Source organism: Dysidea avara, chromosome 7 (assembly GCF_963678975.1).
Source record: "Dysidea avara chromosome 7, odDysAvar1.4, whole genome shotgun sequence".
NCBI classification, from domain to species: Eukaryota; Metazoa; Porifera; class Demospongiae; order Dictyoceratida; family Dysideidae; genus Dysidea; species Dysidea avara.
In genome coordinates, this window is record NC_089278.1 from 4,900,670 (window position 1) to 4,927,383 (window position 26,714).

The 26,714-nt window shown below is 39.7% G+C and overlaps 7 protein-coding genes across 10 annotated transcripts; 3 read left to right on the forward strand and 4 right to left on the reverse strand.

Moving 5' to 3' along the window:
* Positions 1-3: 3 nt before the first annotated feature.
* LOC136259756 (uncharacterized) lies at positions 4-3,541 on the reverse strand. Its single transcript, XM_066053280.1, has 6 exons — positions 3,401-3,541; positions 3,283-3,348; positions 3,151-3,236; positions 1,739-1,856; positions 1,628-1,686; positions 4-719 (listed from the first exon to the last, which is right to left on the reverse strand). The coding sequence occupies exons 1-6, from the start codon at positions 3,506-3,508 to the stop codon at positions 614-616; spliced, it is 543 nt and encodes a 180-aa protein (XP_065909352.1). The 5' UTR covers positions 3,509-3,541; the 3' UTR covers positions 4-613.
* A 154-nt stretch (positions 3,542-3,695) lies between these two features.
* Positions 3,696-7,793, reverse strand: LOC136259758 (ceramide kinase-like). Of its 4 annotated transcripts, XM_066053285.1 has the most exons (12): positions 7,705-7,793; positions 7,558-7,651; positions 7,351-7,506; positions 7,017-7,244; positions 6,839-6,967; positions 6,720-6,783; positions 6,292-6,512; positions 5,919-6,102; positions 5,794-5,865; positions 5,647-5,744; positions 4,028-4,559; positions 3,696-3,977 (listed from the first exon to the last, which is right to left on the reverse strand). In XM_066053285.1, exons 2-12 carry the CDS (start codon positions 7,637-7,639, stop codon positions 3,827-3,829), a joined length of 1,917 nt encoding a protein of 638 aa, XP_065909357.1. In that variant the 5' UTR covers positions 7,640-7,651; positions 7,705-7,793; the 3' UTR covers positions 3,696-3,826. The 4 variants fall into 4 exon arrangements, with proteins under 4 accessions (XP_065909357.1, XP_065909355.1, XP_065909356.1 ...); XM_066053283.1 differs by having other exon boundaries at positions 7,351-7,651; XM_066053284.1 differs by having other exon boundaries at positions 7,558-7,793.
* A 22-nt stretch (positions 7,794-7,815) lies between these two features.
* On the forward strand, positions 7,816-9,423 carry LOC136259774 (phosphatidylserine synthase 1-like). Its single transcript, XM_066053312.1, has one exon. The coding sequence runs from the start codon at positions 7,945-7,947 to the stop codon at positions 9,364-9,366; it is 1,422 nt and encodes a 473-aa protein (XP_065909384.1). The 5' UTR covers positions 7,816-7,944; the 3' UTR covers positions 9,367-9,423.
* LOC136259773 (glucose-6-phosphate 1-dehydrogenase-like) lies at positions 9,422-12,590 on the forward strand. Its single transcript, XM_066053311.1, has 14 exons — positions 9,422-9,489; positions 9,545-9,614; positions 9,668-9,705; positions 9,938-10,046; positions 10,096-10,316; positions 10,371-10,529; positions 10,612-10,737; positions 10,786-10,879; positions 11,527-11,713; positions 11,769-11,798; positions 11,848-11,960; positions 12,016-12,108; positions 12,164-12,333; positions 12,399-12,590. Exons 2-14 carry the CDS (start codon positions 9,567-9,569, stop codon positions 12,487-12,489), a joined length of 1,479 nt encoding a protein of 492 aa, XP_065909383.1. The 5' UTR covers positions 9,422-9,489; positions 9,545-9,566; the 3' UTR covers positions 12,490-12,590.
* Positions 12,527-18,610, reverse strand: LOC136259770 (GRAM domain-containing protein 4-like). Its single transcript, XM_066053306.1, has 18 exons — positions 18,270-18,610; positions 17,280-17,403; positions 15,231-15,280; positions 15,043-15,128; positions 14,911-14,993; positions 14,835-14,860; positions 14,694-14,785; positions 14,555-14,646; positions 14,377-14,506; positions 14,282-14,325; positions 14,116-14,225; positions 14,009-14,067; positions 13,472-13,567; positions 13,281-13,422; positions 13,137-13,224; positions 12,956-13,049; positions 12,843-12,908; positions 12,527-12,789 (listed from the first exon to the last, which is right to left on the reverse strand). The coding sequence occupies exons 1-18, from the start codon at positions 18,532-18,534 to the stop codon at positions 12,655-12,657; spliced, it is 1,782 nt and encodes a 593-aa protein (XP_065909378.1). The 5' UTR covers positions 18,535-18,610; the 3' UTR covers positions 12,527-12,654.
* Positions 18,514-22,515, forward strand: LOC136259766 (tyrosine-protein phosphatase non-receptor type 12-like). Its single transcript, XM_066053300.1, has 22 exons — positions 18,514-18,722; positions 18,772-18,880; positions 19,260-19,336; positions 19,384-19,479; positions 19,534-19,572; positions 19,716-19,784; positions 19,895-19,957; positions 20,016-20,158; positions 20,217-20,283; positions 20,333-20,410; positions 20,459-20,557; positions 20,613-20,636; positions 20,696-20,794; positions 20,853-20,976; positions 21,033-21,082; positions 21,133-21,318; positions 21,368-21,602; positions 21,651-21,719; positions 21,775-21,860; positions 21,906-21,984; positions 22,034-22,282; positions 22,330-22,515. The coding sequence occupies exons 1-22, from the start codon at positions 18,627-18,629 to the stop codon at positions 22,404-22,406; spliced, it is 2,214 nt and encodes a 737-aa protein (XP_065909372.1). The 5' UTR covers positions 18,514-18,626; the 3' UTR covers positions 22,407-22,515.
* On the reverse strand, positions 22,328-26,711 carry LOC136259763 (DNA polymerase nu-like). The gene is made up of 26 exons (XM_066053294.1): positions 26,059-26,711; positions 25,912-25,976; positions 25,468-25,629; positions 25,397-25,423; positions 25,249-25,346; positions 25,093-25,199; positions 24,917-25,041; positions 24,723-24,867; positions 24,611-24,675; positions 24,526-24,561; positions 24,339-24,479; positions 24,226-24,282; positions 24,117-24,173; positions 24,045-24,064; positions 23,952-23,997; positions 23,839-23,902; positions 23,708-23,785; positions 23,469-23,586; positions 23,336-23,418; positions 23,211-23,282; positions 23,100-23,159; positions 22,943-23,053; positions 22,817-22,892; positions 22,705-22,772; positions 22,614-22,657; positions 22,328-22,567 (listed from the first exon to the last, which is right to left on the reverse strand). Exons 1-26 carry the CDS (start codon positions 26,672-26,674, stop codon positions 22,505-22,507), a joined length of 2,604 nt encoding a protein of 867 aa, XP_065909366.1. The 5' UTR covers positions 26,675-26,711; the 3' UTR covers positions 22,328-22,504.
* Between the last annotated feature and the right edge of the window lie 3 nt (positions 26,712-26,714).

Sequence of the window (26,714 nt, forward strand, 5' to 3'; positions counted from 1 at the left end):
TAAGTAGCGGATGTGCTGAATAATAATATCAGGTACGGTATAATGTGGTGTAAATCACAAAGATATGTGTTTCTTATACAGCTTGTACTAGCGCGGCGGAGGCAATCGTTGACTGCTTCCGCAACAAGCGCGGCAACGTCCCAACGGACGAAGATGATGTAAATGAGGGCGAAATGACCACCAAGGGTACGTGTCGAGTAAAGAAATACCGGGAACAGCGGCGAGAGGGAAAGCTAAATCGTGCGTACGAGGCCGCGAACAGTTACGAGACTGGATGAGGTTAAAGTGCCCCTCCCCCGAAATCACTTTAAATTATTTCTACACTGTGGACCCATGATGGCCTTTCTTCAAAGTTGTTCTTCAACAGAGAATGGCTTGAACTTCCATCAGTAACAAAAACTTTTCAAGAAATATTTCTGTATGTTTCTGTTGGTAATAATACAATTTTAGTTGACGACAGGAATGCAATTTGTCAGTTACAAACACACACACACACACACAAACCCATGAAATGTTGTAGTTATAAGTGCAAAACAAGAACCTGACATTGTTTCCATTAATCCTGATACCTTACAATTTACATCATGTGTAGAAGAAATACCATACAAGGTCATTATACATCCAGTGTGGAGGACACTGATGAAGAGACTAATTTTGTACACAGTTTAGAGAAGAACTTCAGTCCAGTAGTTCCTCCAGGTATATAGCTTACAAGGAACCTATAGCAATACAGTAACTATTGTAAGGGTAGTAGTATTATTTCAGTATTTATTTGTTTATTAATTTGCTTTACAATTATTGCTTTAGTATATCTTAACATAAGGCCCCTATTTGGTGATTATTAGTTTCTCATCCACCACCCACATCCTTCTTAGGCTACCACATGGTAAGCCATTATTTACTCTGTGCATGCTCAGAAGAACACATGATACCAAACCATCATAATTTGCTAGATGGCGTTTTTAAAATTAACGTTACAGTGCACTGTGCATTACCGTTTTCCTTGGCAAATTACTGCAGTGGATTCTGTTTTCAACAGTCAACTGTAATCCCGCTATGATTAAGTCGATAGAGCATGATTGCAGCTAAAAACCAATGTAAATTTGTGTGAGGAAAGAAAGACAATTTGGACACGGTCTGTACATTAGTGTATAAATATTATAATGGTTTAATGGTAACGCCCGCCCGCCCGCATCATAATAATTAGAAAGACTGGATGAGAAACTAATAATCACCAAATAGGGGCCTTAGTAATTCTCCCTGATGCAAAAACATACACCATGTATGTTACAACCATCATAGTGTGCTGTCCATCTGGAACCTTTTACTGGCCTCAACACATTCAGTTATGCTCAAAATTTGTGGCTACAAAAAGTTGGTTTCACTTATAAAATGGCGGGATTATTGATAGTGCTTACATGTTATCACAGTGAAAACTTTCACAAATTACATGTGTGAGCTTTTGAAATCTATTCTTGTATCTTAGTACATGATCATAACACAAAATTATCACCATAATTTGTTGATCAGAATAATTGAGTGGGTGTAACCACCATCCGAAGAACGGTTGAATGTTAAAGCATGCTTAGACCTACAAAACAACTACATTGTGACAGGTTTTACTAACCATACTAATGCTCCAATCTGAATCACTGAAAATACTAGTGTAAGAATTGTACTGTGAGCCTGAGTTTACAACAGCAATAACATAACCATCACTATGACAACCACAGCTCACCCCTAGTGCTGCCCATAATGTGGCAGCCAGCGACAAGACATATGCTATGGTGAATGGCAACCTCTCAAGTGAAATTAGATGCATCATGTGATTCCATGGACCCCATAGGAAAGAGAAACTATAAATACACAGGATATTTTAGTAATAACAATCTATTTATTTTTATTTATTTATTTATTAATACTTTACAGTACTGTACAGATCAATAAACAAAATTAAACAATATTTAAGAGCTTAAACGATTAAATTACAGAACTGAAGGTCTACCAGTGTCTTGCACTGGTAGCCATAATTAATTACTTATAAATTACAATAAGCTATATAACTACAAATAATAATTACAAGGGGTAGCTATAAAGAGTTAAAAGAATAAAATAGTTTGTAGGAGCTAGAATGTATAAACATTTGGAACAGGAGCAACGGAAATAAAATGTACATAGATTATTACTGTCAAAATTGTTAACGAAATGATTCCAAAAATAATTCTTGAGTTTGAATTTGATAGTTTGGAGGGTTTGGGATAGGTCAATTAATGGTAAGCTGTTCCACAATCTGGGTATACGGTAGAAGTAGGAATTCAATCACTACAAATCTACTCTAATACAACACTCACAACTTAGAGAAGATTTGCAATATGACAGGCTTTTGATCTCTTATAAACAGATCTTTGTGAGTGTTTTATTAGAGTATTTTGTGACAACCCAAACCACACCTATTTGAAAATTGTTGTTTCGACTTGACCACCAATTTAAGATCAAACGACACATGGAATTTAATTTGTAAAATAATTAAGATACTCTTAATAGAGTCAGTTAATAGAACAATCTATTGGGTAAAATGGAAGACTCCTTAGAAAGAGCACACAAAGAATCCTATAGTTTGGTGCAGCCAACCCCTTCGCAAAAAGTAAGGGTCTGATGAAATACAGATAACGTATCATTTCAGAGGAATTGAATTAGACAGTGTACGTGACTGCTGGTTACATCAGATGATTGACCTTCAATTTACATTGTGTTGCCAAGCTAAGGCGATTTTTGTGTGAATGTCATCAGCATCCATTAATTGGCTACCACCAAATCTGAGCGGTAGAAATGATTTAGTATCTATATCTCACCATACCCTTACTTTTTGTGAAGGGGCAGACAGCGCTAGACCATAAATCCTAGTGAATGCATCCTGACATTTGTCTAGGCCAGTTCCTTACCCCCTCGTATATGCAAAAAAACTTCTGTGCTACGTATGTAGCTACTAGCTACATGTATATCCCATCTAAGGTTGGTGACTAGACGTTGTTTGGCATGTCAGTACAGTACCTAGTAACTGATAGCAATAAGAGCAACAACTGTTCAAGTACATATGGCCTCAAATTTTATCTAGTGCTATATACAAACTACTCTCCACCTGTACCATACCTTCCAAGACTAAAAACACTTCCAAGAGTGAAGAGGACGACAAACTTTCTGACTTTCAAAATGAGAAATGGAAGCAGCAACAGTGCCTGTACAACATCACAGCAATAACACTGAAGTTATTGTATTCCTCACCAGTGCGAAACAGAATGCACCAAGTATTAAAGAAGTGAAAAATCCTATTATCCTCTGCTTTTTTGTCTGCACAATTCACAACAGAAATGATCTTTTGTGGTTTCGCTATTTCACTTACTAATTTAAGCGAATCGAAAAATGCATCATCATTACTACTACTATTACTCCATAATGAGTTCATAATATTTGATATAGGTCCATTCCTTTCACTAGTTCCTTCTGCCATTATAAATTAAATACCACAACCGAAGCTCGTGAATGTACGGACAGAATTTTAAAACACTCTAATAGAACGCACATTTTGTATAATGGATATTACCGAGATATTTACATTATCTTCTACAGCACCTAAACTCATCAGAACACATTGATTGGCCATTTGCGGTCAATTGTATTTTGCTTAAAATGTAGCATTTCTCAAAAACTGCAGATGATTGCAACATATACATTGATTTTACTATTACAAAAAAAATGACACATACAAATACACAGATACAGTGGAAAAAAAATAAAACTCCGTTATTTATACAGAGAGCCTGTGTTTTCATACTGTAGTGGATTGTGGAACTGGACTGGATGAGCCTCGAGGGTTGGAACATATTATACTAGTATCACATGTCGTGTCCTCGACAGAATGTTGATCTTTCGGTGTCTCCACACCATATGCAAACAATGATATTAGCTGTCTATGCACCCTGTAAGAAAAGAGCTGGTAGGTTTAAATAAGTAACACATACAGTAGTACCTGACGTCTAAATTGGAATACTGGAGTTCATCTCCGTCTATATTCCAAGCACCAAGTGAGCCAAAAAGGTCAGCACCAACTGAACCATGTTTCATTGTAGCTGGTCTTTCTGGTAAAGGCGGACCAAGAAGATCTACAGGTGCACTACTCGCTCTCTCTTGTCCTGCTCTGCGATTGGTTAATTCATCATCATCAATAATTGAGGATGACGCTGTAGGCATCTGATAGTCATTACTATCATTCCGTACCGGTGACCGGCATGATATATCAACACCACTTGCTAGCTCACGAAATTTAAATTCTGTCACTCTCTTAACAGTTACAGTTGGAGTGGCTGTCTTGTGGTGTAAAAACAGTTTGGCTCTCTGATAAATTGACTGTTTCTTGACCATTATCAAGTCAACACAACCATTACCAAGGTGACCATATGGAGATATTCCTGCTGAATTATGATATGACGCACAAACATGAGGAGCCACTACAATACAGCAAAACTCTCCATTAGCGTGTTCCCAATTGTGTTCTTCTGCTCCTGAAATCAGATATGATATTATAGCTATACTGTCAGCCCACATATATAGTATGGCATACTGGATTACTAAGGTGCACTGTACCCCAGTATTATATTCCCTCCCATGCTATAGCATTACATCATACAGTGATGGAATGTACATCCGGAAATATCAATGTCGGATTATCATGAAGCCATACAGGCAGCCAATCAGGTGACCCCCAAGGTGACAAGTCCAACACACTAGAGAGGAATCTGCTTCCTAACATGAACTTACAAACTTGTCTACACTCAAATCTAATTAACAATCATCACCTGTGTGGTGACTCAAAATGAAGGCCTTGGCTTCTGAGGCCACTACAGTTTGGGGCTTCACTTTAGTAGAGTGTATAAAACAAGAGTACAGTGAAGCCTTATTAACAAGGCAACATAGGTACCAAAGAGCCCAACCTTGATAGTATTAGCAACGGAATGTACAGCACAGTACCTTTTAGCTGCATTTGGAATCTGGCTGGTTTTGATCACTAAATTATGTGGTCTTATAAAGGGGTAGTCAGTCACTAAGTAAGGCTTCATAATCACTATTTTTGTGTTTGCCTACAGTAACTGCATTAAAAGTTACTCAATATAGAATAGTTATTTGAGTATTTCTATAAATAGTAACACTTAAAAATTATTATTATTATTATAGTAAACGTGGGTAACACTTGTGGGATTATCCACAGTCTGTTGGGAAGGGGAAAGATAGTTAGAAAAGAGAGAGAAGAAAAAAACATATTCCCAACAGCATGTGAGGGTAGTCAGTGACAACACTCATTAGAATTCTCCTAGTGATTCAGTTACTACAAGGGGATCACTTGGTAACATCATTGTCTCTTACTGGGCTTCTAACAGTTAGTTCATATGACCTTAGACCCAAGCATGCTACCATGTATGGCAACTAAATGGGAGATTAGTAACTACTCACCCAATATACCAAGAGCATATCATTCACTGTAATTGACGGGTCTTAAGCTACCTATAATGTACAGCCAGGATTGGATAATGTTATTCACTATGTATCATGTGTTGTGTGGTCTAAATTCTTACTACTACTACTACAACTTACGATCAATTTCAGTGTATACAGCAGTGACGGAGGCACCTTTGTCATGGTTGAGACTTGGTGAGTCCACGGCAGCATCATAACTGCCACACGTTTGACACCTGCCAAGGGTTAGGTTCAAGTCATGAAAATATCCCCACAGTATCTTACCTGACACCGCACTTGGTAGAATTATTCAACTGCTCATCACATACAACATAAGACAATTCTCCTTCAAATGTCCTACAAAATTGGCAGAATTAAACCAGTCATAAGAGAACTTGTTTAATGTTCACTTGTTTTTCCAGACAGACTTCAACGCAGATGAGTCAAACAATGATTTATGTCCTATCCACTGGTATTCTCTGCCTAGTGGTGTGGTGGGATCCTGCTTGATGCCAAAGTTCATTGCAGCTGCTGAAAATGTTACCAGTTGTCCATTGTAACATAAACTGCACACATCAATCGGAGTAGTGTAGCCTACATGATCAGAGTGTGATTTTTAAAAGGAAGGAAACATGACAATGAAGGGAAATGTTTGATCAAAACATGGGCAACTACAATAAATTACTACTACACAATCAGAGACCATATTAATATACACAGACACACAAGAATGCTATGAATACATTCACATAAATCGCATTACAATAATGATTGGGTACTCACCCAGTATTATTTGTGCAGCTGCAGCCACTGGGTTACTGTATCCCATTGTTGAGTGGACAATTGAGTCAGTGGCACCCGCAGGTATCATCCCCAGTCTGATGAACGGTTGAACAGGAATGAATCGGGCACGCTTGAGGTTGACGCCAGCATTGTATTGTGATTGTAGGAGAATTCCATTGAGTAATTCATTAAATAACCCATCTCCTCCCACTCCAATTATCCTACAGGAAATACCATCTCCTTCCTGACATTGTATATGAAGCACATATGCTACTATGGACTTGTGCAGGACCAAATCATTTGCTTATTATTAATGACAGTAAAAACATTTACTCCTACTGAATACTGAGATGACAAACAGAAATGCTGATAGCAAATGCTGGCTGGGAATGTGACATTAGCTTCATGAACCTGAGAAATACACTTACCCATCATACTGGGATAAATCTAATCTTTGTACTCGATTCCTGGCTTGACCTGGTTCTCTGAATGCTGAAAGAAATATTGTAGAGTGTTTAGTTGAGTATAAGAAATTTTCTGAACTTACATACAACGTCAGTTTTAATCATGGCATCAGAGAACATTGACTCTACTCTAAACCATGTTCTGCATGCATGTCCCTTGCCACTGTGAGGATTGACAACAACATACAATCTTCTTGGTCTATTGCTGGAACCTGCAAAACTGTAGTGACCACAACATTTAATTATAGTAAGAGAACTAACTCTGCATCTTGTATTGGAGCTGTTCATTCCACGTGTAGCATGTCTCGTAATCATTGAAACTCAACATGATCTTCAAAATGTCACCGGGTTTCTTGTGTTGGAATGCATGGAGGGTGATGGTAGTTGGCTGTGGTGTAGTTGTTGACTTCGATTTATGCTTTAGTGCACTCTTACTGTGGCCAACAGTAGCAGCAAGGATGTCGGTGAAATACAACTGAGTGGATTTACCTAAGGAGTGAACACAAGCAGACACTTTCCCACTATTTAACACTTCAACTGCCAATTATTTTTTTGAAAGCACTATTTCTGGTAATTGGTGCGTTAATTTTCTTACCTTTCCCAGTAATCCATTCGATATGGTCATCTTCCAGTCGAGCTTTGCACAGTTTCCCGCCTACTGAGACGTCCTCTTCAAATACTACCACCATAGATCGAAGCCTAATCAAACAACGATCGCCCCTTCTTCTGTTCACTGTGTCGCCACCATTCGCTGTAGTACTGGAGCTGTCACTTTCATGTGAATTAACTGGGTCGCTTTTACCGTTCATCGTTGTTCCTTCATGTTCGTGTCTACACCCTCCATTTACGATGGGGTGCACCGGATCGCTCGTAGATTGCTCCATTTTCTTTTCGTGCTGCAAGAATCATCAATATCTGAAGGTCTCACAAATAAAAATAATCAATTCACTCTATTGCATTTGCTATCAAGGGTTTCTTCCTGTTTTCATGTTGTTCTAACTTCTAACTAATGCCTCTACGTAGTTTACGCGCAATCTATAGCGCGCTAACTCCAGGAAATTAAGAGGCGCTTATCTTTAACAGTGCCGTAGCTACGAAAGTTTATGGTTTGCAACATGCATTTGAAACCCACAGCTGACAGAAATAGTGTAAGGATTTTATATTGATATATTCAAAGCTAGCAGATACCATGAGCAGTGGAGACGATGTTATGTTCTGCCCACAAGGGTACGAGAACAAACACAACCAGGTCGTTCGTAGGAAAGCAGCAGAGAGATTCAAGGACGATATGAGCGACTCCTCAGACATCAATACGGACACCTACTCCACCTGCTCGGACAGCTGGGAGAAATGGGACTCCGTCAATGAACGTAGAGTAACAGAAATCACCTTCCATTTCTTCTACCAGCCTAGAACCTTAACTCTCCTCCTGGCTGGTTCAATATTTATGCTGTATTTTGCATTCACTAGTGATGCAAACATCGACCGAGCTATCAATATATGGACAGGTATCCTAGCAGTTGTGTTTGTCTTTCTTTCAGTTGGTCTCCTGGTGTTCCCCAATGGACCGTTCATTCGTCCTCACCCAGCAATTTGGAGGATAATATTTGGATTTAGTTTACTCTATTTATTTATGATGGTTTTTGTGCTGTTCCAGAAACGATCTGATGTTCTTGAAGCCATATACTGGTTTGATCCGAGTTTAAGAGGGTTTGACATAGACTGGTCAGAATTTACACCAGACTGCAGTTTAAAGTTTGCCAACATTTGGTCACGGATAGATTACTTCATTCCAGCACACTTTTTGGGTTGGCTGTACAAAGCCCTCATCATTAGAAATTGGGGGATAGTGATGGCTTGCAGCATCATGTGGGAATTCACGGAACTGTTTTTTGCTCACATCCTGCCCAACTTTGTGGAATGCTGGTGGGATATTCTGCTGTTGGACCTCCTAACTTGCAATGGACTAGGAATTGTGTGTGGCATGTATCTCGTCCACAAACTAGAAGTCAGATTTTATCACTGGGAAAGCATCAAAGACATCCGTGGCACCCGTGGAAAACTCAGTCGTGCTGTTTTACAATTTACACCTGAGAACTGGACGCATGAACGATGGATGGATCCATCCAGTGGCTTTATGCGACTGATAGCTATATTTATACTCATATTCTCAATTCAAGTGATTGATCTTAACGCTTTTCTACTAAAGAGAGTGCTAAGTCTCCCTGTTGGTCATCCACTGAACTTCATCAGGTTGGCAGTGATTGGTACAATAGGGGCACCATCAATGAGACAATATTATACCTATGTTACTGATCGAACATGCAAGAGGCTAGGGACACAGGCTTGGGTGTTTTATGCCATTGCAATTGCAGAACTGTTAGCTTCCATAAAGTTTGGACTTGAGGTGTTGCCCAAGCCAGCCATTCCACTGCTGATAGGCTGGTTCTTGTTTCAAATAATTCTTGGCTGTGTGGTGCTGGTTGGAATTGTGGCTTATCGTGTGCGGAAGGAACATCTTGCCTTATGGGAGAGACTACAGCAGAAAGCTGCTAGAAAGAAACACCGCCGAAAGAGATCGCTGCATGTTCACATGAGCGCAGACACTTAATTGCACCATTGATGAACAGCACAGCTTAGCTCAAATTAATTTATTTTTAAAAACAAACTTTTATAGGGGGCGTGCGTTGTGGGGCACGAGACCACCTGACGGACAAGGAAGTAGAAAGTAAAGGTGCAGAAACTCTCAGTATATTAACTGAGTTACATGCTATCATTGGTTAATGCAGTGTTGCTGTGTTGTGATCCAAGATGAGCGCGTCTAAAGAATGTTCTACGTTCATTGTGATGGGCGCTTCGGTCAGCCAATCACGGCACTGGTAAATTTCATGTTACATTGTCCATTTCTGTAGGGAGATCTTGCTAAGAAGAAGATCTACCCAACACTTTGGTAAGTTGTTTGTTCCTTCTAATGACTTGGTGTGCCCACGCCAGTATATCTCACCTGATGTAGCGGCCATTCCGTGTAGCTGCAGCATCCTTCACACTCGCTATATTACTCTCCTTTCACTCGCCTTCTATTCCTCTTACTGTGGCATAGAGGGTCCCAGTACAGGAAACATGCTAATTAGCTAATGTTATATCGATAATAGCACAGTCAGTGTTGGATATCCATGTTGTAGGCAGTTGTACAAAAAGGAACTGTTCCCTGCTAACACTAAGATAGTTGGCTATGCTCGATCTGCTCTTAGTATTACACAATTAAAGGAAAGAGTGAAGCCATTCCTAAAGGTACATGGTAGTAGTTATATACTTGACTTTCATGTCATGGTCGCTGTAGCTTGGAGCCGATGAGGAGAAGAAATGTGATGACTTCTTTGGCATCAATGAGTATGTCAGGGGTGCATACGATGAGAAAGAAGCTTTTGATAATCTTGCTGCTAAAATCTGGAAGCTGGAACAAGGCTTTACTGCTGGCAATAGATTGTTCTACCTTGCCCTGCCCCCATCTGTGTTTGATGTTGTCACCACCAACATCAAGCTCTGTTGCATGAGCAAGACGTGAGCTTATACTCAAAGCATAGTGCAATTGTGTCATGTTGTTTTGTTATAAAGGGGTTGGAGCCGTGTTATAGTGGAGAAGCCATTTGGCAAAGACTTGGAAAGTTCTGAGAAGCTTTCTTCACATTTGGCCGGACTATTTAAGGAGGAAGAGATCTACCGTATTGATCATTATCTTGGCAAAGAAATGGTGCAGAATTTGATGGTGCTTCGGTAATACATTGATGTGCATTTCTGTCAAATAAAATACTATGTGTAGGTATTCCAGTTGAGTTATGTGATTCTGTTTTGTCAGGTTTGCCAACTGCATTCTGGGCCCTGTGTGGAACAGAAACTACATAAACAATGTAGTGATTACCTTCAAGGAACCATTTGGGACTAAAGGACGTGGAGGGTACTTTGATGAATTTGGTATAATAAGGTAAGAATTGGTCAGTGATCAACATGTAACCTACATGGTCCATGTTAGGGATGTGATGCAGAACCATTTACTGCAAATATTTTGTCTTACTGCTATGGAAAAGCCATGCAGCAATGCAGCAGGTGATATTCGTGATGAGAAGGTTAGTGTATAACATGTGGGTTATATAAAACAATAGTTACAACCTTATACTCAGAGATACCTAATTAATTGTATATATTGTAACAAAATACAAGTTCCACATATGTAATACAGTGAATCCAGGTCACTGTGTAATAACTAGTGCTGAGCGATAGTAAAAATTTTACTATCACGATAGTTCCTCATTAAATATCGCGATAGTGAATACTATCCCGATAATTTGTGAAACACTTTGCTCTTTACAAAGTCTTAGTTATGTAGCTATGATTTGTAGTCATATAGAAAGTTATTTTGCATGCACAGGACATTTGTTAATTAATTGCATGGGTGGCCGTTGAATGTGTACTTTGGTAAAGCTTTTACAGGCCACTCCTTTGTAAGAAACCTGGTAATACCAACTGTAAAACAGTATAGAAGGGTTGTTAATACCATTTTAATGCAGATCTGAGCTTATCATAACTATCACGATAGTGATATCCCTACTATCGCGATAACGATAGTGATTTACTATCACGATATATCGCACTATCGATACTATTGCTCAGCCCTAGTAATAACTGGTTTAAATATTCCGAAGTGTTTCACTTGTGTGCAAAATAATCTGTCACCTAGCTGTTAAATAAGATACAAATTATCTTGCAACTGTAGGTGAAGGTACTAAAGAGTGTACCCCCAATTGAGCTGGATGATGTTGTACTAGGACAATATGTCGGTGATCCTAAAGGAGAGGGGGACATTAAGGAAGGTTACCTTGATGACCCTACAGTGCCTACAGGCTCCATCACACCCACCTATGCCATGGCAGTTATGAAAATCAAAAATGAGCGATGGGATGGTTAGTTTTCTAACAAAAAAAATTATGATGAATACATCCCATCTCTGTTATGTAGGAGTTCCATTTATTGTCAAGTGTGGAAAAGGTCAGTGCCAGCTAGAGTAGCAATACATTTCAGTTTCAGTCCCTCTTAGCCCTCAACGAACGCAAGACAGAAGTACGTGTTCAGTTTAAGGATGTTCCAGGTGATATCTTTGAAGGGAAAGCAAAACGGAATGAGCTGGTGATACGAGTGCAGCCAAATGAGGTCAGACTCATTAGTGCATTGCCATATCTGCAACATGCCCCTTGACACTGTACAGGCTGTCTACCTTAAGATGATGACCAAGCAGCCTGGAATGTCTGATGACATTGTTGAGTCAGAGCTTGATCTCACATACAAGGCCAGATACAAGGTACAGCCTACAGTGCTATACCATTGACTCATCAGCTGTTTTTGTCCACTCTTAGGATGTCCCCCTACCTGATGCCTACGAGAGACTGATCCTTGATGTGTTCTATGGTTTACAGACTAACTTTGTTCGCAGCGACGAACTGGCTGAGGCATGGAGAATTTTTACTCCTCTGCTACATCAGATTGACAGAGAAAAGATCAAACCAACTCCTTATGTCTATGGCTCGTGAGTAGACTGGATCATCTTGTTAAAAGCACACTGTAACTATAGATGTGTATCGTATTTTGTAGTCGTGGACCACCAGAAGCTGATGCTAAGGCTAAAGGTGAAGGTTTCTGCTTCTCTCCGTCATATAAGTGGAACAAACCCCAACCCTTCTGAACACAGCAGAATAAAGTATAAGTATTTTGGTAGTCAATTCTCTCATTGTGTAGTTCTATGTGTATCAATTAGACATTCAAAACATTCAAGAAATATTATGACATATGTATTTACTTGGGTAAATAATTAAAAGTTCACTTACAACACTACAGAAAGTACAATCCTTCACTCAGTGTGTGTGCTGTCTGCACTATTGTTTGTTGCCTGCTCTTGTGCCCAACAGTATCCTAACTTCGTGCCGTGATCTAAGATCCGTTTCAGAACCTCATCACGATTGAGAATTGCACCAAAAATGTGCTCCTAATAATGCAGCAATGAAGCACAAATTGCAGGAGTCGGTTACTGCTTCTCACCTTGTCACCCTTCAGCTTCACACAGATGGACAATCCACTCCCTGGCATCACTGCCAATGGTTTACACTGCATGACAGACATTCAACATGTGATCATAAAGTATATATGCTAACCCGTATTATTGCCACTGCATCTAATAAGCTGATTTTGAATCGGATATCTGTTATCTGATTTTTCTTTTTTTGTGACTTCTCAAAACAGATGTACCTGCCAAATAGGCTTAATGAAACATACGAAATAGTGAATTCCTAATTCTATCAGGGAACTTGTTATGTTACATATACAATAACATACTTTTGAGTTAAATAAATTCTGCCATGTTTTGCTCCCAGTAGTGGACGATCTTTATCAATCAACACACATCTCTTTCCTCCCTGCCAGTCTAAAGACAGTACATCAAATTGGCATGCGAGTACGTACAACAATCACCAAAACCACCTGACATTGGTCGCTCCTCAGCTGGTAGTCCAAACCTTTCACAGAAAGCCACATCCTCTTCAGAGATATTTGCAATATCGATATCACTCTCGACAAAGTTGATTGAACTATGCTGGTCTTGTAGTGCGTGGATACGTTGTTCCTATCGGCCCAGGATATCACCAAACATATTCAGACTCAAAACAACTCACCAATTGCACATGAGTGAGTGACTGACGTTCCTCTACCTGTGCGTTTGTAGGCAAAGTGGCCCAAACCTGGGCCACTGTGTCATACCTTGCCTTGACCTATGATTGGGGTCAGGTAATTATGTAACCATACACACAAGGCATAGACACAACAAACATGCACATGTATACTCACACACAACCAGATTACAGTATTGTGTTTATTCATGTATTTGGCACACAAGACAAGCACAAACAGGTTTCTTACTAGAGTGTTGTGATGAACTTACAAAGCATGTACAAGAGTTTCTATGTGTGACTACAAGCTGTTGAGTTCAGTAAGGCTTGTGCTGAGTTACACATACACTTTTCTGCTAGCTACTCATGTTCTTCTCCTTCTCCACAACAAAACTATTTGGCTTGCACAGATTACAGCCATACATTACCACATGTACAAGCTACTGCAGTAATTACACTGAAACATTAGCTGTGCAAGTCCAGTAAACAGTTACATGCACTTCACAAACATGTGCTGTACACACAACACACACACGTACACACCTTAGGATACTTGCTATATATCCGATCTGTTACAAACAGCTTGAGACCAATTCCCAATCCTAAGAATAAACAATATAGCAACACCGCTAGCCACTGATACACCTCACCAATAAGAGTGAACATGTAACTGTTAGACACAAACAAGGAGACGACGAAATACATACACAGGGCTTTGTACAGCTTCATGGTAGCTTCAGGCTCCCTCCATAGCAACAAACTAAAGGAAGACACATTGAAGATATATGAAAACAAAACACTTTCTTCTAATCTAACTTTTGAACTTTCTCAAAAATATTGGCCACTTCTTCACACTTATTCTACAAAGACACAACAGTGGCTTGCATCCCTTGACGACAAGTGCATGTCACCTGTACAGTCTGTGCCACACTTTTAACCAGTTGTACTTTGTCACCCAGTCCCATCGAGTCAAACCCACTACCAACCACCTCCTCTCCAGTATCATCAGATGTTTTCAAGCCAAACTGGCCAGCCAAGCCACTAGAACATTGACAGCTGTATGTGAGCAGTGGCAGTGTATGAGCATACCTGGCATGCAAGTAGTTGATGGAGAGATAGAAGATGGCGTAAAACAGTAGTATTTGAAACAGCCATCCACTCCACACACTATACATGTAAACCTGATGATATAGATTATGGGAAACTCTATAGTAATGAGTTTACCTACCAGAAACATAACCAGTGATAATGGGATGTTCTTCCACTTCAGAATCTTCAGCATGCTGGTGATTGTCTTCCTTAGTGGTTTACTAGATGTTGCTAAAGTAATTCATGAAAGTTAAGCAGAATACATTGTATAATCACTCACCGACTCGTTGACAATTTTCCTTTAGCCTATCAAATGAACAAGGAGTACACAAACCTTATAATATTATCCAGAGTACCGTTTGTATGACAATGGAGCTGGCTTCTCTACAGCCTGCTGGTCTGAGTCATCTTCAACAAAGTCAGAAAGAAAATCTAACACCTGTAAATTGCAGGATACAACCCAAACAAAAATTGAGATATCTCTGAACCTTTTCTCTCAGCTTTCTATGCAACATCACTGGGTGTAACCAGTGTCTTTCAACTGTCTCAACATCTTGTGTAGGTTTTATAGACTCTTGAGAAATGAACACAGACTACACGTATACTGCTGTGTAACTAAACTTACAAACATTTGACTTCTTGCAATAAAAGACTATGTACAGTGCTTCATAATTACCTTTTCCAACAATTTCGTATTCATCCATGTTAATCTCTGGATCAGAATTCCTACATACAATCATTACACATACAATGAAATAGTACTACATGCATACACAAGATAATACACAGCAGTCTCACATGGCCAAATGGCCTCTCATCTCCTGTGACACTATTGGGTAATGAGACAGGTATGTCAAAGTACATTCTATATTCTGAGCTCTGTGGAAATACCTACGTAGCTATGGACTTCACCAGATCCTGTTTTGCTAATCAATTAATGTCATTAAAAAATAAGGTGTTCAATAAGCACGCAATTAAGTTTATGGCTTTCGTGTTTTTTAAGCCACAAAACTATGAAGCAATAGAAAAAACAGCATAAATAGAGAATCTACAAAAGAAATTATCAAACTTTCAGTTGCAGTCTCAAGTATTAACCACAACAACACCACAGGTAAGAAGCATTTATGACTCATTTTGTTATAAGCTAACATTGTTTATTAAAACTGAATAGCTAGCTATCTTTCCAATAGCTCCAGTGTATTTTAGCCTTCTCTTTGTACGCATGTTATGCACAGTATATGGTGACTGCTATGAAGCTTTATAAACTTCGAGGAGTACTTGGTAGCCGATACCATGGAGCATGACATAAATATGCAGCAGTATAAATATATATCATCATTTGTGTGCATAACCTAGAAAGTAGGGATGACAAACAGTCAGAAACATTAAAGAATACATCAATTACAATCGCTAAACTGTAAGACTTGATGGTACACTATCAATACCATCACACCTGAAACTAAGTTTACTATGATGGTGAAGCAATACAGCACTTTGTTAATGGCTACAAGGTCAGAAATCATTTAAAAACTTCACCACTAACTCATAAAAGAGCTCTTTTTAACGACCCCTACACAAATGATCGATGTCATACTTAACAGGTTGCCTGCACATTATCTTCATTACACTATCCAACAAGGATCAATTAATACAATGGTTCCAAAAGCTTCTGAAAACCCGTATCACTAATTGCTAAAAGTATAAGGAAAAGTTAAGAATTTCAAGTTCAATTAGGGATCATAGAAGTGAAACATTTTTTCCTTGTTTCCTTTTTTGTAACATTATTACAACTGGTGAACCAACTGGTGAACCAACACATACCTGCATTATAGCAGAAAGACTGGCTTATTGTTTTCATCTGAACACACACCCCAACTATCAATTACAGAAATGGTGAAGTGACCATTACGCTTCGTTTTCAGCCTATGTCCAACCCATTATAGAGCATTACAAATGAAGAACATTAGGAGAAGGACCTCTGCAATCAATCCAGCCACAACTGAAAACTCGGACGGTCAAACATTTTGACAAGCCATCACACAGCACTACTGCGAATCAACGCCTTGTACTGTCAACAAAAATACACAAAGGAGGACACAAGTAAGTCCTAAAGCATACACTGTACGTACTGTGGTATGCCAAAAGGCGACATCGAACAGTAAAAAAAATCAAGCCTGTAACCTTAGCTGTTATCGAGTCACGCTTGTCTGAAGGCATTGGTCAATTAGGCAGTCAGTAAAAAAAATTGCACTAAATTAAAAAAAAAATCGTAGCAACTTTGTGGAAGCATTTCAGGTCATTCTGAAGGTACTTTTGGGCTTGGCTATATACCCAACCAACCATGATGGTATTGTGAGGCTATTTTTACGGTGACATTTTTGGCCAGAAAAGCTGAAACCTCCATACAGTACTATCGTACTGCAGTATACATCTCATCAAAGAGTGATGTCAAAAATACATTGGAAATAGCTAAGCTGTTGGAATAGTGATCACATTAGTGGGACCAGTCACATATATGTAACAATCAGACTCATAAAAAATAAAATTGTCACTTTCTCCATGCTTAATTTTAAGCCACATGATCAAAATACTCACTACAAATTTTTAAGCACCAACTGAAACTATTATTACTTTCCCCTACCAATCAGTAATCCCATAATCAATCATATTGTAAAACATATTGTATGCAACCTGCACATTTTTTGGAAAATAAATAAATACTTGCCTGGTTTCAGTATTTATCTTGTGCAAGACTTTCTCCAGCTTGTCTAGTTTTATTTGCAGCTCGCGCTTCTCCTGGTGTAGCTGCTCCACAGCTTCATCTTCTTTCATCGTCTGTATTTCCTCAGCTGAAAATAAAGTAGCTAGATTACTAGGTGTGTACAACTATTTTGTTTGTTTTTGTTTTTATCTGCTTTACTGGGTAGGGTTTCCACTCTAAATAGGAAGGTGCTTCATTTTGTTGTTTCTGGAGATTTTCACACAGATTTACCTTCAAGTTAAAGCAAACAAGTGCTTAGTTGTCATTGGAATGTTTGCAGCAGTCACTATCAACACAATTTAACATGTGTAAATATCAAAAAAGTGGTCACGTGACCAAAAATCCCTTCATTTAGGATTTCCACTGCAAAATAAGATGATGCCTCAGCCCTTTTCATTGTTTCTGATGATTTTCACACAGACTGACCTTAAGATAAAACAAAAAAGTGCTAATATATTATTAAACTGTCTACTACTTTCAATATCAGTGCAGTTTTAACTGTAAATACCCAAAAAGTGGTCACGTGGCTAACAATCCCATTACAGCTATAACACTACAAGATGTAGAAGTCTTTATTATAAGGCAAGAAAATACACTAATTGTGACCTTTGGTCACCCTACAATACAATGATTTTCTAATAAGCTGCCTAATTTAACTATTATGAGATTTTTGGTCACGTTACCACTTTTTATATATGTTTTGTGTGTTAAACTTATGTTGATACCCAATGCTATAAGCAATCCAATAATAAATTAGCACTTGTTTTGCTTTATCTTAAAAGTCATTCTGTGTGAAAATCATCAGAAACAACAAAAGGAAGCACCTTCTTATTTAGAGTTGGAAACCCTATCTTACCAGTTAGGTACTGGAGGGTGAACACTGGAGGCGAGGCCTGTACGAGGTGCTTACCACGAGCCAGGGAACTTAATTAGCTAAAAACCTAATAGCAATACCTAATTTCTGATTCTGCATCACGGAAGCAATTAGTTGATCCTGCAGAGACTCCAGCTGGTCTTCAAACACTTTCTTTTCCTCGCTACTCCATGATGCAGTGGCTTGACTGTCCGTCAAGGACATGGACTGTGTTATGTCACTATCACTAATACCGTCTGATTTAACAGATCCATCGAGCTTGTTGTAAGAGAAATGCTCGCCCGCCTCTTTGTCATGATCTCCCTTCTTGTGGTGTTTTGACAAGTGTAACTTGTGTCGAAGCATTGCTGCACCCCAATCTGAGGTCTCTTCACGTCTGGTCCTTGTATTCTAATATTTTAGATAACACAGGAAGGAGACACGTAATTCAGTCCACCATGGCGTTCGAGGAAAAGTTGAACAACTTTATCAAGATGTATGAAGATATGGAGAAGAAAGTTGCACAGGATGATGTATTCAACAAAGAGTTCACGGTACCGTCTAGCGTCATCTCGTGACAACACGCTTGCTCTCTGTCCACAGGTGTTGAAGTCTCGTTCGTTACAGTGGAAAAATGAGGGACAGTATCCAGCAGATGCTGGAAGTATACCCATTAACCGTAAAAAGAATCGATTCAAAGATATTCTACCTTGTAAGCCAGCTAGGGCATGGGCAGCTGTTTTACTGTAGCATTTGAGTACACTACACATGCATATCAAGGGGTGTCACTCCAATAGCAACTGTACTACAATCTGTGGATGGTCAAAGTGAACTTTCTATTGATTTTTTGACTCACTGAAAATTTACCTGTAATTGTACACTGCTTTAATACTTGCTAAGCTTTGACTGTCCTGGGAAAAAAGCTTGAGACCATTGTCCTTCACGTAAAATTGGCCTTGTTTGTTGACTTGCAGTCATAGATTGTACCGTGGCTGTTAGAGTGACTTGTTAGTGTGTAGTTTTAAAGGTGCAACATGTGTCCTTTCCTGTATGTAAATGGTCATGAAATATTGTTTATGCTTTTTCTTCAGTTGAGTATACAAGAGTGCAGCTTCATTTGACAGAAGGAATTGAACATTCTGACTATATCAATGCTAACTATATCAATGTACGTGTGTGTGTTGTGTTGTGTATATAATTATGTTGGACTGCTAGGGTTCAAGTGGAGAAGTCGAATACATTGCTGCTCAGGGACCTCTCCCACACACAGTGGGTGACTTCTGGCGGATGCTGTGGTATCATAACATTGAGGTGGGTGGGTGGGCGTGGCTTGTTTGCTTCATTATTAGCTCCACCCACTTGCAGATTGTGGTCATGGCATGCAGAGAGGTTGAAATGGGAAAGGTAATAGTTATACATAATTACTAATACACAGCAGCCATAGACTGTCAAGATGCCATTGTGCATGTGTGATAACTGAGTAGAGCCAGTCATACAAGAGTGTACAATTAAGAGCTCCTTGGTCATAACAATTTTGATCCTTGTAGCCCAAGTGCGAGAAGTACTGGGCAGATGAAGGAGAGACAAGGGAGTTTGGACCTATCTCAGTGACTTGTGTAAGTCTATAAAATAGATGTTTAATCACTAGAAATGCCACATAATATTCAAGTATTGTTATATAGCCATGAGTAGGAAGAGTTAGTTACTGTAAGTTGTGCTGTTTTAGATCAAGGAAGAAAAGTTGACAGAGGATGTAACCCTGAGAGAACTGCGAGCTGCATGTGATGGGGTACGTTGTCACTAGATAGCTACATACGGTAAATGATACTTCTACCATCATTCCATAGGAAGTGCAGCAGTTACATCAGTATCACTACCAGACATGGCCCGATCATGATAAACCAACCAGGTCCGAGCCCCTGGTACAAATGCTGGAGATGATTAGGGACAGACAACAACGTAAAGATACTCCTCTTGTTGTACACTGCAGGTAAGTATGCCTGCAGTCTCCTCAAACAACAGTGACTTATATAGCAATGTACTTGTAGTGCTGGTTGTGGTCGGACTGGTACAGTAATAGCTACAGATTACATTAGGACCAGGATCCTTACTAAGGTATTGTAAGACACCTCATAACGTTTTGTTTAACCGCCTCTTTTAAAAGGGCTTATCTGATGAATTGAGTATCTTCACTATTGTGGAAGCTATGAGAAAACAGCGGCCAGCCATGGTGCAAACTAAGGTATACAATTGATCTACGTCATATTATATCATTTCCTGTACACAATAGAACCAGTATCACTTCCTGTACATTGCTGCTGCTGACATGGTAAAGATGGCCCTCACTGCTGATGTGGTCCCTGTTAAACCAGTCGCTCCTAAACCTGTGGTGAGTCGGTCTATTATTCCTTAGTATTAGGAATGATGGGCTTTTCTATTCCTAGTTTAAACCACAAAAGTTGCCTGCTGTAAGTTCTGTAACAAAACTGATGAAACATAGTTTAGTCCAGACTTGTGCTCCCTACAGGGTCCACAGTCAGACTATGCTAACATGGTTAAAGCTGACTACCAGAACTTTCCACAGCCACCATCCACAGCAAATGATTACCAGAATTTTCATGGCGATGTGAGTGTCAACTATTGCAGCAGTGGTGGTGTAGTTGACTTGATACATTGCCAACTAGGTGTATGAGAATCGAGAGTCTATCATAATAGCTGGGACAGAGGACAAGCCAGGTGATAATTTAACAGTCCCGTTGAATCGACCACCTGTGGCTCTTCCAAGAACAGTATCTCCTCCTGCAATTGGTGTGTACAGTTTCCATTCATGTATGCTTCCCCTATTCCTCATATAATACTAACAGTACCTAGACATGCTCCAAAGAAGCCAGAAAGAACAGATATTCCTAGCAAGGTGTGTGAGTGTAGCCTGTAGAATGAAATTACATGTTTAATATTTCACAGAACAATGAGGTAAACATCTATTCATCAGTTGATGTAGCTGTGTTCAAGGACAAAGGTCCTGAGATACATGCTGTTTTGGAAGACACAAATAAGGCAATTCCCTTATCAACTGTCCAGGACATGCTTGATTCCAGTATGACGTCAAGCCAGGCTAGCCCAAACAAAAGCAAGAATATCTCTGACATTGTAAGTATCTCTTGGTGCAATGAGAGGGACAATGATCACTGTCTCATAGCTCATGGACATACTAGATGACTTGGATGATGAGGCGGATGCACCTCCCATTGATATAAGAGGGCCTTCTCTCAGAGGACCGGCTGATTACGAGACTATGGAGACTAGTGATATGCCTCCACAGCTGCCAGCTCGCACGGAAGAATCAAACTTGTTGATGGGTTATTCAACACAGGACGAGGAAGCTGGGGACTCAGTGTACAGTGAGCCTGCCCCAGTCTGGAGCAGCCCAATCAGTGAGCAATGATGTTACATCAATTTTATGACATTTCTGTGGTATTTAGAGCCACCGAAGATTGATGATAATATCTCAAACAGCCCTCCACCTCATAGGAAGCAAATGGGAGGAATTGGTGATACACCTGTTAAGTGTTTCATTTGTGTTCCAAATGTTTCTGTGTTCTCCAGGTTCTCCTAACTCTTCGTCCGCTTCCATTTCAACAAAAGGAACATCTAGTAAATCTAACATACTTAGCAGTATTTTCCGTAGCAAGGTAAAACTTGGTAAATAGAGGGTGGTTATCATTTGTCACTAACAGGCAGAGCAAAAATCTACTAGAAAAAAGATCACAGCAGCAGAAATATCTTCACCAGTTGGTGCTGTATCAAAAGGAGCAAGTGAGTCCCACTCAAACATGGCGTTCCCAGAAATGTTGTTGTTGTTTAGGTGCTGAAGCTCTTATGAATGCTCCAAAGGCACCAGTTGGTCTCACAACTTCTATGAGTGCACCTAAACCTGCACCCAAGCCAGGCTCAAGTAGCACATTACCTTTGGATCAGCGTCCACCAGCTACACTGCCAGATGTACGTTCTTCTACTCCAGTAACGTTGAACACTGCAAGTGGAGGTGGGTCCCTACTCACCCCCATTCCTCCTTCCATTGCCAACAACAAATACAATTTTCCTGGAGAGCAAGGTAGTGTCCTTTACCACTGCACAACTTTTTTTATACATACTTGGTAGGATTTGGCATACGAATACAAAGACCAAAGGGACCAAGGCAAGCACCAGACAGTTGGTCTCGTTGGAACTTTGTTTAATTCATTGTTAATAATACATATACACAAGTTGTCATGTCACAGTTCACTGTATATTTTTTGCACAAATACATAATCTGATAGTTGGTAAGGATCTGCCATTACTGTAAAAGTTGTAGGCTGGCCCAAGTCTGTCCTGTACTAATACGTACTTGTAGTGGTACCTAGTAGGGTATGTCATGGATGGTAACACACTTGGAAGGTTCTTACTATCAACATTGTCTTGTGGGACTCCAGTGATGTATGGATGATTTCTACAATACAGAATTGTTTTACTGATATTAGCTGGTAACTAACCAACCAGCTATGTGCTGTAATTCATTTGTTGGTATTTCAAATAAGAGTTCATCGTGAATTTGAAGCAGGAGTCTGAATGTGACAATTATGCTGTTAATAATGTAATAATAACTCACTTTGCCTGATTTGTGAATTGTGTCAATGTATCCATCACCTTGAGCATTGCAATTTTACAAATGTCAGCTGCCGATCCTGTAGATCATTAATACTACAAATCATTTAATCTGTTTCTGTGACTTAACCTTGTATCACAAAATTTACAGCTTGTCGTTCAGCATGGGACCGGCTCATATAATTCTCAGTGTTGATGTTGGGGAAGAAACGCTTCCTCTTCATCAGAGTAGTAACATAACCTAATACACCACACACATCAATTGTAATGTGATGACACAGAGCCACCTTGCTTCCTACAAGTTGCTATGGTATCTTGGATAAACAACTGGACCCCTGGAAATTTTCCTGCGGGTGGCAAATGGTAAACAGGGCTGTATAAAGTCAGTATGAGTGTACCAAGGAAACTATCCATTAACTCCTTCGCATGTGATGGGTGGATATTTAAAATGTCAGCCAATTTGTCCTTCCCTGTATTACAAAGGGAACAGTCCCCAATACTCACAATATTATATAATTCTTACCTACTCCGTACACAACAGCATACACCACACGTTTAGTTTTCTCCCTCTCAAGGTTTGTAACTTGGTCGGTCTTCATTCTTAACCTTCACAGGGAGTATACTCATCTTCTGTTTGTTCTGTAGTATTTGCTTACCAGTAACAGGCTAGTGATATGAACACATCTTTGTGGTCATCAGATTCATGGAAGGCTTTGAGTAAACCACTGTCCTTGGAGAAGTGGGCCAACACTCGCAGTTCAATGGATTTAAAATCTGTTAAGTTGTTAAACACTTGTTTATAACCAGGTAGAGCACTTAGAGGCGTGCGTTTTATTTAATATGTGACAGTAAATAATACGAATGTTCTATTAGAGTATTTAGTATTTCAATTTACCAGCTGATAGAAAACTGTAGCTATTTCTGCTTTCCACTGCCTCCCTGATGATAATTTCAACGTTTTGATCATCTTTACCTGTAAACAGTACAGCTCTGTGAACATGTGTAGTACAAACAAGGTATATATACCAACTATAAAAGAGGTTTTCACTATTCCAAGATTGATTGGCTGTTTAGGAAACGCCTGTATATTCTACAGGCAGTAGTGAATGTAATACACATCTGTACAATATTTCAATTACAGGATTAATGGAGACAAGACGTCCTGTTGCAGTCCCTGTATGTACCCTGTAGGATATAACCAATAACATTATTGTGTTATTAGTACGTGTTACCAGAATGGCTTGAGTGTCCCCTATAGCGAGAAGGATACATAATAACAATTTATTGGGATGATTAAAGCTTGCCTCATTTGAAATATGTGGTAAAATTCCATCAATGTAAGTTGATTTAGTCTTTGCCAACTACAAGAGAAAGATAGACATAAGTAAAGGGTAGTCGTACACAGCTGTGGACTTGTCTATATTCCAGTATTAGTCCAGGTAGTGGGTGGACATCTTGTAGTTGTGTTAGCTACACAAGACACTGTCAGTGACAACAACAGTGTAGTGGCTGTATAGTGGCCATACCACATGTTCTGATGTGGAGGTGAACTTGTGGCTGGCAGTCTTGGACAATGACCGGTGACATTTCTCGTGGAGGGAAAGTTCATCAAACAATACTTGTCGTAACTGGTGAGTGCTACTGAGCAAGAAGCTATGACCAGCAATCTGAAAAGGTTAGCATAACAAGACCATTAAATAATATTGACTATACTTTGTGTGCTTCTGTCTCTATCATAGTCATTCTTGTCTACAATAGAGAAGCAGATGTCTGTACTGTCGAAACACAGTCATCGTACTTTTAACATATCACTATATTTCAGTAGCTTGGCAGTGTCCAGTTGTATCCCAGTATTCTGCATAACTATACACACAGTTATCTAGTCTCAGTGTAAGCTGGTCTACCCATACCAGCCAGCAATGGAATAATCTTCACCTCCAGGTCACAGTATAACTCCCATAGTTGTAACTCCTTCAACCGACAACTGAGGGTGGATATTGTGGAGCTTAACTTAGACATGTCATTACAAAGAAGTTTCTCCTTGTCAGTTTCACTCTATACAATAGTATACCATACAATAGGAGATGGGTGGATACTGTATTACCTCATCGCCAGTAGAATGATTGACTGATAGAAACTTGCAGCAATCAACAAAAGAGCTTGGTGGATGATCAGGATCTAGTAACCAACAACCAATCTGTATGTCCAACAGTCTCCACTGCAGACATTCTGTAAAAACGTTGATGGGCTAGAATACTCAATGATGTGATTGTTACACACCTTTCAATGGAATATTGTAATGTGAATAAAGCGTTTCTACAATTTCCTGACCACCGAAACAAATTTTCTGGCACTTTTCAGCAGCCATTAGTGTACACACAGTCCTCCTGCAAATATACCAAGTGGATAGCTATTAGATGATCACATGGATAGCACCTGCTCCAGTCATGTAGGGCTGTCTGTGAGGAATCCAGTGGGACCAAATAGTGACTAAACGTACCCCTTGTCAAAATGGAAACACACAAGCCCTCAACCTGTAAAAATAGATGTGTTACAAGTTTGACAATACCCAAATTCTTTTCACTTCTGTAGATGATTTTTTGGTTGCAGCCTACAACAATTTGGGTAAATTATGTATGATGTAAACAGACATACATTAGTTTCTCTCAACTGCCACCATCCATTGGAGAAACACAGTGAACAAGTAACCTCTTCAGCTGATCTAAACACTGACTCCACTCTATCAATCTCTTGTAATGACATGCTAGCAACAGTGCGTAGTTCATTAGTAGAGGTGGCTGGCTTCAGAAGTTTATACTAAAAGTGCCAGGTCAGTACATATGAAGACTATATAGTTCAGGGGCGGATCCAGGATTTGGCAAGGGGAGTGCACTAGGATTGTAGGTATAGAAGTCATGGGCATTTCAATTGAAAATACTCATAGCAGGTTAACTATGCCCATGGGATGGTGCTGCATATGTAAATTTTATATTCAGTAACTATGAAGGACTCTTGACTGTTCTATTAGAGTAGTATAAAGTCTTTGCTGGAGGTGGGCTGTGCCCCCTGAATCCGCCACTGTAGTTAGTAGTTACATACTGTCATTTTGCCTGTAGATGGATCACAACAGATAGTGGTCTGCTTGAGGTTCTTTATTGAATGATCTGATAAGGGCAAGTCAATTATAGTGAGGGTATAACAGCTACTAGCATATGCAGGATATGCATGTTGGGTACAACTACATACCTGGCCTGCTGTCAACAATAACTTTGTATGGTGGTTTGTATTTTGCTTTTGATTGAGAAGCCTTTGCTGGCTGCACCTCATCATCTAACTGAGCAATCTTCTGTAATTTCTGAGTGAGCCTGGCACAGTTTGTGGTAGCTGATGGTGGTGGTGTTTGTGGTGCTGCCTTTTGGTTGTCAGTTGGATTGACTGGTCCGGTTACATATTGCTCGAATGGTTCTTCACTTGATGTAACATGATCGACAGACATGTAACTAACTGAAGGTGCCTCAATAGTTGCTGCTGTAGTTGGTGGTTGTTCCATTTCTTCGTCACGACAGCGAGCTCGCTTTGCAGAAGGAGCAGCTACCATTGTGCAAGAACTGTCAGAAGTGGATACGTTCCGCAACAAACGAGTCTTCAACACTTGAGTATTAGGAGTAGAGAGAGGCGTGCTGGTGTGCACGGGTGGTTTTGTTGTGAAAGGTCGCTGCTGCCACTGCCCCTCCGTTCTGGTGGTACCAAATGCTCTGTTCCATGGTTCTCCACGGAGTGCACGAATAACTCGTTCGTATGGTTCGGTTCCTGGCCGTACATCAGCTGCTGAAGGTCGGTACTGTCCAACCACTGCACGCATAACTCCCAATTATAACGGACGCATGCGCCACAGTTAATTT